Here is a 14717-nt window from a genome sequence, read left to right as displayed (position 1 = left end):
TACATTTTCCATGTGAACTTGAGAAGAGGTGGTATTCTGCTGTTGGGCGAAGTAGCGTATAGATCTGACCATAGATCAAATTCATAGTCAAATGGATTTGATGGTGCTGTTGAGCTCATCTATATCCTTACTGATTTTATGCCTTCTGGATCTGGCCTTTATTGATAGAAGGATGTTGAAATCCACAACTGTAATATAGGTTGAGCATCCCTAATCCAAAAACCTAAAATCTGAAATATTTTAAACCGGAAACTTTCTGAGTAACTTACATGATGCCGCAATTGGGTGATGAAGATGACATTAATACTAAAGAAAAAATGCCTGTTGACCGCATGGGGAAAATGTGTGATGGGCTTACTGAAGGACTAGAGCAGGGTCCGTTTGTAACAGAACAAGGAATCTTGTCAGTTTATACAAATAGAGACTTTAAAGACAAGTCAAACACAAAAAAACAGCATTGTGGTAGAGAGCAAAGGCAAGCTGTTGTTTGTTGTTGCTGTTAACAGTTGTTACAGATATTCTGGTGCTGCTACTGTGTGGCTTAGATATCCTGAACACATTATTTTTTCACTGTATTAATGGCATGCCATATTTTTTACTGTTAAGAACTTGTATGTGAATTAGTGTAAGAGAATGGTTGCTGTTGGTAGCTTATATATTCAATGTTAGGAATGATGACGATAACAAACACAGATACCCACATGGGTTGAGCTGGTGACACCTTTGCTTTCTGATACTTCAGTGAGTATAAACTTTGTTTCGTGCACAAAATTATTTAAAATATTACATAAAATTACTTTCAGGGAGTATAGAAGGTTTATATGAAACATAACTAAATTTTGTGTTTAAACTTGGGTCCCATTCCCAAGATACTTCATTTTGTATATGTAGATATTTTGACATGTGAAGCACTTTTGGTCCCAAGCATTTTGAATAAGGGATACTCAACCTATAGTGGAGTTACATATCTCTTCCTATAGTTCATTAGTTTTTTCCTCACATATTTTGATGCTCCGTTTTTAGGCACATACACGCTAAGGATTGTTGTGTTTTCTTGGAGAATTGACACCTTTGTTTTATGTAACGCCCCTCTTTATCTTTGCTAACTTTTCTTCCTCCAAACCTCTGCTTTCTCTAAGATTAATATAGGTTCCACTTTCCTTTGATTATTGGTAGCAAGCTATATCTTTTCTTCATCCTTTTACTTTAAATCTGTGTATCTTTATAGTTAAAAGTGGATTTCTTGTATATAGCATAAAGTTGCATCTTGTTTTTGATCCACTCTGAGTCTGTCTTTTAATTAGTATATTTAGATCCGTAACATTGAAAATGATTATTTATGTAGGTGGAGTAATATTGTATCATATTTGTGTTACTGTTGTCTATTCTTTGCCCTTGTTCCTTTTTCCTATTTTCACCTTCCTCTCTTTTCTGCCTTTTGTGGTTTGAACTGAGCATTTTATATGATGCCACTTTTTTTTTTCCTTTTTTAGCATATCAAGGATATTTTTTGTTTTTAATTTTTACTAATTTTTTTCAATGTTTAAAAATAGAGACAGAGCCAGCCTGGCCAACATGGTGAAACCCCGTCTCTACTGAAAATACAAAAAAATTAGCTGGGTGTGATGCAGGCACCTGTAGTCCCAGCTATTTGGGAGGCTGAGGCAGAAGAATCGCTTAAACCCTGGAGGAGGAGGTTGCAGTGAGCTGAGATCGTGCCACTGCACTCTCCAGCCTGAGCGACAGAGCGAAACTTTGTCTCAAAAAAAAAAAGAGGGTTTCACCATGTTACAAAGGCTGGTCTTGGACTCCTGAGCTCAAGTGGTTCGTCCACTTGGGTCTCCCTAAGTGCTGGGATTACAGGTGTGAGCCACCATCCCCAGCCAGTTTAAGTTCTTAAATTTTTTTAGTGATTGCCCTGCAGTTTGCAATATAGATTTACAAGTAATTCAAGTCTACTTTATTTCTTTGTCCTTCTCTTTTTCTCTCTCTTCCTTTCTCCTTTTTTTTGGGGGGGGGGGTGGGGAGTGGGTGGAGGATGGAGCCTTGCTGTATCACCCAGGCTGGCGTGCAGTGGTGTGGTATCGGCTCACTGCAACCTCTGCCACCCAGGTTCAAGCTGTTGTCGCACCTCAGTCTCCCCAGTAGCTGGGACTGCAGGCACCTACCACCATGCCTGGCTAATTTTTCAATTTTTTTTTTTGAGATGGAGTTTCGCTCTTGTTACCCAGGCTGGAGTAAAATGGCACGATCTCGGCTCACCACAACCTCCGCCTCCTGGGTTCAGGCAATTCTCCTGCCTCAGCCTCCTGAGTAGCTGGGATTACAGGCACGCGCCACCATGCCCAGCTAATTTTTTGTATTTTTAGTAGAGACGGGGTTTCACCATGTTGACCAGGATGGTCTCGATCTCTCGACCTCGTGATCCACCCGCCTCGGCCTCCCAAAGTGCTGGGATTACAGGCTTGAGCCACCGCGCCCGGCTCAATTTTTTTTTTTAAGAGACGAGGTTTCACCATGTTGGCCGGGCTGGTCTTGAACTCCTGTGCTCAAGTGATTCATCTGCTTCAGCCTCCGAAAGTGCTGGGATTTTAGGCGTGAGCCACCACGTCCGGCCTCTTTCTTTCTCCCTCCCTCCTTTTCTTTCTCTTTTACTCCCTTTTTCCCTCCTCTGCCCCCCGACCCTGCTGTTTTCTTAAAACAAACAAACAAACAAACAAAAAAAAGTACCCTTTCCAAGCCTACTTTGAAATAACATTATATTGCTTCAAGGATAGTGCCACCTACCTTATAATGATAAAATATAGTTGGCCTTCTGTATCCATGGGTTTTCTATCTGTAGATTCAACCAAACACAAACTGAAAATATCCAGAGAAACACCATTGTGCCTGTACTAAACATGTACGTTACTGTCTTTTTTTCCTAAATGATACATTATAACACCAATTTACATAGCTTTTGTATTTGGTATTATTAATAATCTAGAGACAATTTAAAGCATATGGTGGGGGGTATGTGCCTAGATTAGTTGCAAATACTACACCATTTCATATAAGAGACGAGCATCCATGGAGTTTGGTGTCGAAGGGCGTCCTGGGACTAGTCCTTCACAGATACCGAAGGATGGCTGAATTCCCAGTTCCTCTCTCAAGGCTGGTTGTGTCGTTGCTGCCATTCATTTCGTGCGTGCGTGTATACGTACATTGTTGCTCAATTAAGACAAGAAAAATAGGCCAGGCCAGGATGCTGTGGCTCATGCCTGTAATCCCAGCATTTTGAAAGGCCTAGCTGGGAGGATCACTTGAGCCCAGGAGTTCAAGACCACCCTGGGCAATGTAGTGATACTCCATCTCTACAAAAAATGAAAACAATTGGCTGGCATGATGGTGCATTCCTGTAGTCCCAGCTCCTTGGGAGGTTAAGGTGGGAGGATCACTTGAGTTTTGGGAGGTTGAGGTTTCAGTGATCCATAATGTTACCACTGCTCCAGCCAGGGTGAAAGAATGTGAGACCCGGTCTCAAAAATAAACAAATAAATGTGTTTATATTATTTTTATTTCTTCTTTAATCTTCTTCCCTTATATAGATCTTCTTCCCTTCTGACCTATGTTTTTCTTTTTTTTTTTTTTTTTCTTTTTGAGATGGAGTCTTGCTCTGTCGCCCATCTGTGCAGCGGTGTGATCTTGGCTCACTGCAACCTCTGCCTCCTGAGTAGCTAGGATTACCAGTGCCCACCACCAAGCCTGGCTGTATTTTCCATCTTTCTAAAGATCTCCTTTTTTTTTTTTTTTTGAGACGGAGTTTCGCTCTTGTTACCCAGGCTGGAGTGCAATGGCGCGATCTCAGTTCACCGCAACCTCCGCCTCCTGGGTTCAGGCAATTCTCCTGCCTCAGCCTCCTGAGTAGCTGGGATTACAGGCACGCGCCACCATGCCCAGCTACTTTTTTTGTATTTTTAGTAGAGACGGGGTTTCACCATGTTGACCAGGATGGTCTCGATCTCTTGACCTTGTGATCCACCCGCCTCGGTCTCCCAAAGTGCTGGGATTACAGGCTTGAGCCACCGCGCCCGGCCAAGATCTCCTTTTTAACATTCCTTACAAGGCAGGTCTGCAGGCGACAAATTTTGTCCCTTTTTGTTTGCCTGGGGAAGTCTTATTTCTCCTTCCCTTTGAAGTATAATTCTGTAGGCTATAAAACTATAGGATAGTAGTTTTTTCCTCTCAACACTTTAGATAATTTCCTCTACTATCTTCTTTCTTTGCATGGTTTCTGAGGAGAAGTTTTCTTTCAAGATGCCTTTCTTTTCCCTTTTCCTTTTTCCCTTTCTGACAGAATCTTGCTCTGTCACCCAGGCTGGAGTGCAGTGGCCTGATTTTAGCTCACTCCACCCTCCACCTCCTGGGTTCAAGCAGTTCTCCTGCTTCAGCCTCTGGAGCAGTTGGGATTACAGGCACGTGTCACCATGCCTGGCTAATTTTTGTGTTTTAGTAGAGACGGGGTTTCACCTTGTTGGCCAGGCTCGTCTCAAACTGCTGACCTCAAGTGATCCAACCACCTCGACCTCCCAAAGTGCTGGGGTTACAGGCGTGAGTCACCGCGCCTGGCCAAGATTTCTTTTCTTTTCCTTTGATTTTCTGCAGTTTGAATATTTGATATTCCTAGGTGTAGTGTTTTTCAGGCATTTATTTGGCTTAGTGTCCTCTGAGCTTCCTGGATTCATGGTTTGGTGTCTGTTATTAATTTCTGGGAAATTCTCAGTGTTTGCTTCACATTGCATCTATTCTTTTCTTTCTCTTCCTGCTTGAATTTTCATAATGTGTAAGTTTTGCCTTTTGCACTTGTCTCATAGTTCTTAATATTCTGGGGTGTTTCTTTCTGCTTTTCCGTTTTGGAAGTTTGTATTAAGATGTTCTCAAGCTCAGAGGTATTTTGCTTAATCCTGTCAAGTCTGTGAAAGGCATTCTTCATTTCTGTTAAAGTGTTTATCCATAGTATTTTTTTGATTCTTAGAAGTTCCGTCTCTGTATATATTGTCCATCTATTCTTTCATGTTGTCTACCTTATTTGTTAGAAATTAACTATGATTAATATGCTAAATAATAGCTGAATAATATGCTATTATTTAGCATATTAATCATAGTTCATTTAAATTCCTGGTCTGGTAATTCCAACCTCCTGCCTATTTGAGTCTGGTTCTCATGCTTGTTTTGTCTCTTAGAATTCCTTTTTACATTTTCATAAGCCTGTGATTTCTTGTTGAAAGGTACACATGATGTCTGGGTAAGAGGAGCTGTGGTAATCAGTCTTTGGTAAGGTATACTGGGGAGGGGAAGCAGTCTGTAGTCCTACGATTATGTGCCAGTCTTCATCAGCTTGTACACCTCAGTTGTGACCTTCGCTTGTGCTTCCCAGTCTCCCTACCCGTGCCCCTTGTTGGACAGGATGGCTTGACCAGCTTCTCTAGCTTGTAGAGGAAAATTTAAGGAAAGTGTGGGGTCCTTGTAAGAGAGCCCCCAACCCCTGGAGTTTCTGTCAGACCTGTCCATGCTGACCCTCCAGCAGGGTCAGTTGCAGTTTCGGTTTCCTCCCCATGGCCCTGGTTCCTGTGGAGGTTTCTGATCTAATCACTTGTGATTCTCTACCTCTGCCTGTCTCTCCAGTTTTGGGGGCAGTTGTTTGGTGACTTCAATTCCCTGATCAGTCTAAGAAGTTACTGATTTTTTAGTTTGTTTAGCTTTTTGTTAGGACGAATTGGTTAACTTCCAAGCTTTTTACGTGCCTGGTTATCGTTATTCATTTTTTACTTTTCAGGAGCTGCTTTCCCCTTTCATAGCCTCTTGTTCCCATTCTGTTGTTATAATATCTCCAGTTTCCTTGAAGATGCCAGTTTATAATCATTTTAGTTCTCAGATCATTTCAGGGAAAGTGGTGCTGCTTGCTTTCGTTTTTCTCAGACTGTGGCTGTTGATTGTCCATTCCTGTTTAAGATTAAAGGGTTCTTTGATTATGAATCGCTTACCTTTTCTTGACTGATAAATAGCAAGTTCCATTTCTTCTAAATGGGAAGGTTGACTCTGTGGGGGCATAGGGCAATGTTTAGCATTTGAGGCACCCTTTCCTAGAACCCAGCACTCAGTACATCCAGTGTGGGGTTGTGTGTGTGTTGAGGAGTGGAAAAGCGTTCTTGACACGTGGTGCAATTCCAGCAGATCTTGAAAGACTTTTTGCTTTTACTTCTTTTTCTCCATTTCTTAACCGCCTTCATGCTTGTCTGCTCCAAGCCCAGACGTGCTCCAGGGACGCATCAGGTAGACTTGCTCCTGCTTCTAGTCTCTGTCTTGTCTTCACTGTTTGGGGCCATCATATACTTAATTCTTCACCCATTAGCCGTCGGCGAGCTTCTGTCCACGTCGCAGTGCATGTGAACGTGCTGGGTCAAGAGGGCTGAGCGGTTCTTGCAAGTCAGGCCCATCTCCCTGTTTTTGTCTCCAAGGTGGAACAATAAGCTTTTGTTTGATTTCAGATTGCCTTAAATGTATTGAGACTTGTATTATTATTATTTTATTGTTCTTAGGTGGAGTCTGACTCTGGGCTGGAGTGCGACTACAAGATTGCAGTGGCGCAATACTGGCTCACTGCAACCTCTGCCTCTCGGGTCCAAGCAATTCTCTTACCTTAGCTGGAATTGCAGGCAGCTAACATCATGCCTGTTTTTTTTATTTTTACCCTGTATTTTTGGTAGAGATGAGGTTTCACCATGTTGGCCAGGCTGGTCTCAAACTCCTTATCTCAAGCTATCCACCTGCCTCAGCCTCGTGAAGTGCTGAGATTACAGGTGTGAGCCACCATGCCCGGCCTGAGACCTGTATGACTCAGAAAGACGATGTATCTGAGCGAATGTTTCCAGGTGAACTCGGAAAACTGTATTTTGGCATTAATAGTTTAGTATTCTTTAAATGTCAACTAAGTAAGGTTGGGTGTTCAGGTCTTCTGTTTTGCTTTTGATTTTCTTTTTAAAATTTTTCTATTTTTTTTTTTTTTGGTGTTGCCATATTCATGACATAGCTTTCTGATTTTCCTATGCACTTGTTGCATCAACTCTGAGAGAGGAGAGTTGTATAATTAAGTATAATTATGGATGTGTCTTTGTCTTTAATTCTGTCAGTTTTTGCTTCATGTATTTCCATTCTCTGTAATTGAGTTCATATGGATATAAGATTATTATGGCTTTTTAATTAATTCACTCTTTCATTCTTTTAGCATTTTGAATTGTTCTTTTGATTTGTGGTAATATTGTTTGTCTTGAAGCTAATCTGTCTGATAATAGTCTTAATTGGGACAGTTAGACTATTTCTATTTAGTAGACTATTTCTATTTAGTTTAATTATCAGATGTGTTGCAGGTGGAAGGTATTTTTTGCTGGATGGTTTAAGTTCATAGGTAAATTGATTGGCCTTTTTTTTTTTTTTTAATTTTGAGATGGGGTTTTGCTCTTGTTGCCCAGCAACAGCGTGATCTTGGGTCACTGCAGCCTCTGCCTCCCAGATTCAAGCAGTTCTGGTTCTCCTGCCTTAGCCTCCTGAGAAACTGGGATTACAGGTGCACCACCACACCTTGCTAATTTTTTGTATTTGTAGTAGAAACGGGATTTTGCCATGTTAGCCAGGCTGGTCTCAAACTCCTGACCTCAGGTGGTCTGCCCCCCTCGGCCGTCCGAAGTGCTGGGATTACAGGCATGAACTACTGTGCCCAGCCCAGTTTGCTTTTATTTTTATTTTTTAAATTTTTTGGAGACGGAGTCTCACTCTGTAGCCTGGGCTGGAGTGCTGTGTCGTGATCTTGGCTCACTACAACCTTCACCTCTCGGGTCCCGGTTCAAGCAATTTTCCTGCCTCAGCTTCCTGAGTAGCTGGGATTACAGGCATGCTCCCCCATGCCCAGTTAATTTTTGTATTTTTTGTAGAGATGGGGTTTCACCATGTTGGCCAGGATAGTCTTGATCTCCTGACCTTGTGATCTGCCTGCCTCTGTCTCCCAAAGTGCTGGGATTACAGGTGTGAGCCACTGCGCCTGGCCTTATTTTTTTTTTAAGCACCTTAAAGATTTATTCCACTGTCTTCAGGCTTAATATGGTTTCTGACATCAATTTTGGAGCCAGTTTTATTATTTTTTTTTTCCAATTTTTAATGTATCTTCTTTAGGTATTTAAAAAAATCTATTTGTATCAATAGTTTTTAGAAATTTGATGAAGAAGTGCCTTGGTCTGGTTTTCTTTGTTTTTGGTCTTTCTTTGGCTTTGTTGAGCTTATTAGCTCTGTTGTTACACGCTTTTTATCACATCTAGACAACTTTCTGTCATTATATTTTCCCCTCACTTCTCTCTCTTTGCCTTTGATTCCACTTTCCTGTGTGTTAGGCTAGTTGATACTGTTGTAAAGGTCACCGAGGTTATGTTCATTGTTTTGTTCCAGATTTTTCTTTCTGTGCTATTTTGGGTAGTTTGTATTGCTGTGTGACAAAGTCACTGATCTTTTTATCTCACATTCAGTGAATTTTTAATTTCAGATCATGTATTTTTCACTAATTTATTTGTTTCCTTTATATTTTCCATTTTTGTATGTTAAGTTTTTGTATTTTCCTTTAAATTTTTGAACATATGTATTGATGTTCTCTTAATGTCCTTGCATGCTAAATACTTTATTTCATTCATAGCCTATTTGATTATGGGGTTACAATCTGCTGCCTTTTTCATGTCTAATAATTTTTGTTGTTATTGAACGTTTGTAATCTCGTGTTGTTGAGTGTTGGGACTTTGTTGATGCCCTTTTACAGAGTGTTGGAGTCTATTTTGGCAAGCAGGTGCTGAGCTTTTGTTCTAGGCTTCCTCACATTTCCATGTTAGGGCCATCTTTTGACATCTTTATTGATTTCCCCAAGTGTTAAGAGGTGGCGATGGGATCTGAACAACTATACCCCTTTGTAACTTCTCAGAATTATGTGCAGATCTGTGTGCAGTCAAAGACTTAAGACATGCTCCCCCAAATGCAGACTTTTTGAGTTTTCCACAAATTCCAGCCAACCCACTGACTTACGACATGGTAAAAAGATGGTGTTCTGGGTTCCCCCTTCATGTACCATTGCCAGGAGTGAGGTCCGGGCCTGTGCACGGTTCCTTTGTTTTCTGCTCCCACGTCCCACAGACTTGTGCTGCCTATTGCCCAGTGTCTAAAACCAGGTGTTTCATATATTTCATCCTGTTTTTCAGTTGTTTATGACAGCAAGACAGTTCTGTACCATTTAGGACTTTATGGCTAGGATTGTCACTTAGTCTTGTTTTGGTCTTTTGGTCTTTTAAATTTTTATTTTATTTTTTGAGACAGAGTCTTACTCTGTTGCCCAGGCTGGAGTGCAGTGGTGCGATGTTGGCTCACTGCAACCTCTGCCTTCTGGGTTCAAGTGATCCTCCCACCTTAGCCTCCCAAGTAGCTGAGATGACAGGCATACTCCACCATGTCTGACTGATTTTTGTATTTTTAGGAGAGACAGGGTTTCTCCATCTTGGCCAGGATGATCTCAAACTCCTGACCTCAAGTGATCTACCATACTTGGCCGCCTTTCAAAGTGTTTAGATTATGGGCGTGACCCACTGTGCCCAGTTAGGTTTTTTGTTTGTTTGCTTTTGTTTTTTGAGACAAGTCTTTCTCTGTCACCCAGGCTGGACTGCAGTGGCACAAACAGTTTACAGCAGCCTAAACCTCCTGGGCTCAAGCGCTCATTCCACCTCAGCCTCCTGAGTGGCTGGGACCACAGGCGCACACCACTACGCCTGGTTCATTATTTTTTTGTGGTGACAAGGTCTTGCTGTGTTACCCAAGCTGGTCTCAAACTCCTGGCTTCAACCAGTCTTCCTGCCTTGGCCTTCCAGAGTGCTGGGATTACAGGCATGAGCCTCCAGGCCAGGCTGACACTTAGTTTTTCTTGTAGCTCTTGTCCATTCAGTTCTGGTTTTGTGCTTTCATGGCTAATTTGAGTGGGTAGAGAACTGTTGCCTCTATTATTGTCTTTCAAGAATCTCTTTTGTTTATCTCCCTTGTAAAAGTTCAGTAAACAAATAGCTTTCTTACATGTTTGCTGGTAATGGCGTATTTTCTTTTCATGTTCTGTATAGCAGTTTTGCAGAAGTTAAGATTTTCCTGAGTTATGAGGTATTTTTATATCTGGTTTTCGTTGACTGTGTACTCATCTCTCTTCCAGGCCATGCTGGAGTATCTGCCAACATGATGAAGAAGAGGACGTCCCACAAGTAAGCAGTTCTGAAACCTGATTCTAGATAGTGTTTTGTGACCTTTGTACACAGCATATAAGATCACCTAGGTAAGGCCCCCTCCCTTCTGATCGAGGGCCTCCTAGCTCACAGAAGATGTAGTGTGCGATGAGGAATAGTATCTAGTCATCTTCTCTTTCCCTTCCCTTTTCCTTGGTCTGGCTGAAGTGTGCCAGGTCTACCTGTAACCATTAAAAGCCTTTGGGACATGATTTTTCTCCAGTTGAATGGGAACTGGGCCAGTGGAAGGAAAACCGTTCTGGCACGTGTGGCAGGTGTGTGGCGAACCTCTCCCTCTTCTCTCCTTGGAATGACTGTGTGGCCCTGGTATGCAGGCTTCCTCTCCTGGTCTTGGTTCACTGTTTGACAAGGAGCTCTTTTTGGGCAGAGACTGTGTCTTATGCTGGGAGGGCCTGCCTAGGATGCTGTCACACGCTTACTGCTTTAGAGCATTTTTAAATGAAGGAAAAGCTTATGAATTTAAGGAAAGCATATCCATGTTAAAAGACAGTGCAATAACCATGTATTTAAACTGACAAGTGTGCTCTCAATCCTAAATTCTGTAGATACCAGCTTACAGAATCCACCTTTTTCCCTAAATTTTTCTTTGTTTGTGACATAGTTACATCCAAAAAAGAAAATAAAGATTCTATTAATATCTTCAATTATAATATCCACTTTTACTTTATTATGTACAATAGATTTTACAACTACCCTCTACTGATAACTTTGCCACTACAAACTGGAAATGTCACTTGAACAATCTGTTCTGATTGTAAGACGCTTCTTAATCATAGATTATTAAATAAGGAGAAGACACTCCTTAAAACATTTTCCCCCAAAATATTTATATTGAAATTATATGCTTCTTAGCCACCACACTGTAATAGCTGAAGCGGTTGAGAGGCCTCTTGGCTGTCACGGAAGGGCGGATAAATAGGCATGCCCTTCAGTAATTGTTAGTGATTGGACCAAACAAAAATCTCCAAAATGTGTATGTGATACATAATGTAAATATTTGTAATATTTAGCTTAAGAAACTGCCTGTAAAGTAAAAATGTGAAAGTAAGCTATGTATGTTCTTGTTTCTCTGAGGTTTAATGGTTTCTCAAATTTTATCCATGTGCTAATCACCTTCATGGTTTTGCCATATCCAGTGATATGTTTCTGTTCATTATCATGTCATTACCATAAATGGTAAGCCACGTCTTGCTGCAAATAGAACGTAACAATAAAAACAAATATAAGCTGTAAATATTAGGTAATGATGAAAAACTGAAATACAGTGGGGACAAAGGCAAGTTAAACCTTAACTTTGCAAGACCAGAACAGTACATTCAAAATAGATTTTGCAAATTAAGTTAAAGGCTTTTAGAATGTTAATATGCATCCTAATCATTTTTCCATATTTTCTAATCATCTGTGATTAAAAGTTCATTTACTTTGGATTTCAGATATTAATGGGGCTTTTGGGTTATTAATTGGGTTTTGTGCAAGAAGATTCCGTGTGCCTTATCCTAATAAGCAATACTATTCATTAATTCATAGGTTTGATTCCCTAAAGCATAAGAAACAAGCACCTACCTGAAGTTCATATGTATAGTAACTGAAAGAATCTCTCATTCTCTGTGTTCCACATTTGGGGACCTTGATTTAGTGCCTTCACAGGCATACATACCTGTCTTGAAGACTGGAAGCCTTGAGCACATTACTGTCTAGCAAAAGGGAGAAATTGAAAGGAAAAGTTGTCAGTCCCATTTTCCTGTTCTCAATGCAAATCTGAAGATGGATAGAAGGAAAGGCTGAAACACAAGTTTCCACATTCACGAATGATGATTATTATTGTCTTTCACATGGAGTGAGCAGGGATGGCTTTATGGAGCTTTGAAGAGGCTCTCCCAGGTGCTGGTCTTAGAGTTAGGAAGCCTGATGGAGTTCGGCTGTTAGGCCTGTGGAAGTTCCTTAATGTGTCTGAGGTTGGCTTAGTCCTTTCTAAAATCAAGGTATTGGACTAGAACGATGAGATTGGAAGCTTTTTAGCATAGATTCCTTTCTATAATGCAATTTTTATGGAAACCAAATATAAAAAAACAAAACTATAGTATCCTTCTTCCCTTCACTTTCTCCGCTTCTGACTCACAGAAGTTGTAAGGAGTAAGGGCCATCTGGCTTGACACTGGGTCTCTGTGATGATGGCCACCCCTTCTGTCTCTTCCCAAATCAGTACAGGGGGTGCTGAGAAAGAACCTCTGGTTGTTTGAGGGAAAAGTCACAGAACTGCACTGAGTGAGCAATAGCGCATGTCCCTGAAGGTGTTGGGAAGAAGGTTTAAGGAGTCTGGTGTGAAGTACTGAGACCACGCAGGAAACATTCTATAGTTTCTGTTTTGTGAGAAAATAGAAGTAAGTTTGTTTTTTTCCTATAGGCTGAGCACCTCGAAGTGTTTGGGTCAGACTGGTGGATACCCCTTTCTGGGCTGGCTATGATTTGGAAAAATATTTGCATTAAAGGTTCCCCCCGCCTTTTTTTTTTTTTTTTTTTTTTTTTTTTTTTTAGATGGAGTCTTGCTCTGTTGCTCAGGCTGGAGTGCAGTGGTGCAATCTCGGTTCACTGCAGTCTCCACCTCCTGGGTTCAGCTGATTCTCCTGCCTCAGCTTCCCAAGTAGCTGAGACTACAGGCGTGCCCCAGCACGCCCAGCTAATTTTTGTATTTTTAGTATAGACAGGGTTTCACTGTGTTGGCCAGGCTGATCGCTAACTCCTGACCTCAAGTGATCCACCTGCCTAGGCCTCCCAAAGTGCTGGGATTATAGGCGTGAGCCACCATGGCTGGCCTAAAAGTACATCTTGGAGGGAGAATATAGTTGGAGGGATGTCTGAGACAAATTTCTTCCTAGTGGTTCTTTGCTTCAGTTTTAAAATGTAAGTTCCCTTCCCTGCTCCTGCAATTTGAATAGGGAATCAATTTCCATTCCACGCTATTGTTGAAACAGGTGATTGGGCTTTGGTATATTTTTCACTAACTTAGATTTAGAAAGTAGACTAGAATCTACTATACAGTAAGTAGAGGGATTTCCAGGGATTTTTTTTTCCTTCCGTTTTATAAGACAGAAATACTAGTCACTGACAAAGAATGTCTTTGTACTCCTCGTCCCTGGGGTGTTCTTATGCAGTTTTCACGATGGCCCTGTCACATAGGAACTCCGAACCTTTTATTACAGGTGAGGGAACTGATGCATGGGGGTATCAAGTAACTTGTCCAAGGTCGTGTAGCCAGTAAGTAGGTGATTGAGCTAGGACTCAAATAGGATGGTCTGATTCTAGAGCCCATGTTATTAACTACCACGCCATAGTTACTGAACTGCACGTTTTGTTTTCTCATCTCAGAAATTGGTTATTTCAGTTGTCGACATGAAGACTGGGTAATTCTTGGTGCACCATGGTGTTGACAGTCATAAGTTGGTCAGAACATTGAATGCTTTCTAATCACCTTGCAGTAAGTCTTTCATGCCAGTCATGAGAGTAGCACTTGGAGGCCCTGAAGCTGTTTGAATGTTTGCCATGGACATCTCTGCTATTTCCAGAGTGTACAGTGTGTAGACAGAGTAATGAAAGGAACCATACTAATGTAGATGGAGAAATGACTTTTTTGGGGTCTATCTTCTTTTTACTGTTGACAGTTTAATCTGAAAAATGACAGTACTTGGTATAGAACTTTTATTGACTAACAGTTACCAGCAAAGCAGGTTTTTTCCCTCTCTGATGTGCATCTTGCAAAAAGACAATTATTTTGATTTAGCCAGTCTTTTCTTCTAAAATCTGTAGCCCAGGGTAAGAGAATTGCTTTATAACAATACCAAATAGACCAAGAGTATCAGTAATTAGTCCTTACAACCTAGCATACAGCGTATGACAGGCATTTACAGGTATGAGGTAGAATTGTGATTGTTGAAAATTTAACATATATTATGTCTGTAAATACTGACTACCAAGATTAGATATTTAAGTACTGATTAGGAATAGGAGTTAATTCAAGCCGTTAAGGGAGTCTAAGTCTAGGTAAAAAGATGAAAAGTCTTTTTTTTTCTTTCCTTTCATTTAATTTCTTTTTTTTCTTCCCCTTCCCCCTGCCCCCCAGTAAGCCTTTTGCATTCCTAAAAAGGTTTTTCAACACAAGATGTCAGCACAGAGTAAATAGTGCTTTCAGAACTTCTTTGAAGTGTTGAGCAGAGTACATACATAATGTTTCCTACAATCTCAGTTGTTTTTTTTTTTGGGAACACGAAGACATAGTGTTCGTTCTAAATCAGTGCTACCCAAGGTATGGTTCGTGGATTGGCTGCAGCATCAATTCAGCAGTTGGGAACTTCTAGAAATTCTTTGGTTCCT

The 14717-nt window shown here is 41.0% G+C and overlaps 1 protein-coding gene across 5 annotated transcripts in view; it reads left to right on the top strand.

The window, feature by feature from the left end:
• Positions 1-14717, top strand: part of SPIN1 (spindlin 1) — a 92313-nt gene that overhangs the window by 49717 nt on the left and 27879 nt on the right. For all 5 annotated transcript variants that reach the window (XM_074395550.1, XM_074395552.1, XM_039474922.2 and 2 more), the window contains one exon: positions 10259-10307. In XM_074395550.1, coding sequence (XP_074251651.1) covers positions 10259-10307 — 49 coding nt within the window. The remainder of the gene's footprint in view (positions 1-10258; positions 10308-14717) is intronic.

The sequence above is a fragment of the Saimiri boliviensis genome, chromosome 2 (assembly GCF_048565385.1).
Source record: "Saimiri boliviensis isolate mSaiBol1 chromosome 2, mSaiBol1.pri, whole genome shotgun sequence".
NCBI lineage: Eukaryota > Metazoa > Chordata > Mammalia > Primates > Cebidae > Saimiri > Saimiri boliviensis.
Note: the sequence above shows the minus strand (reverse complement) of the source record. Positions and strands in the feature narration are given on the sequence as shown.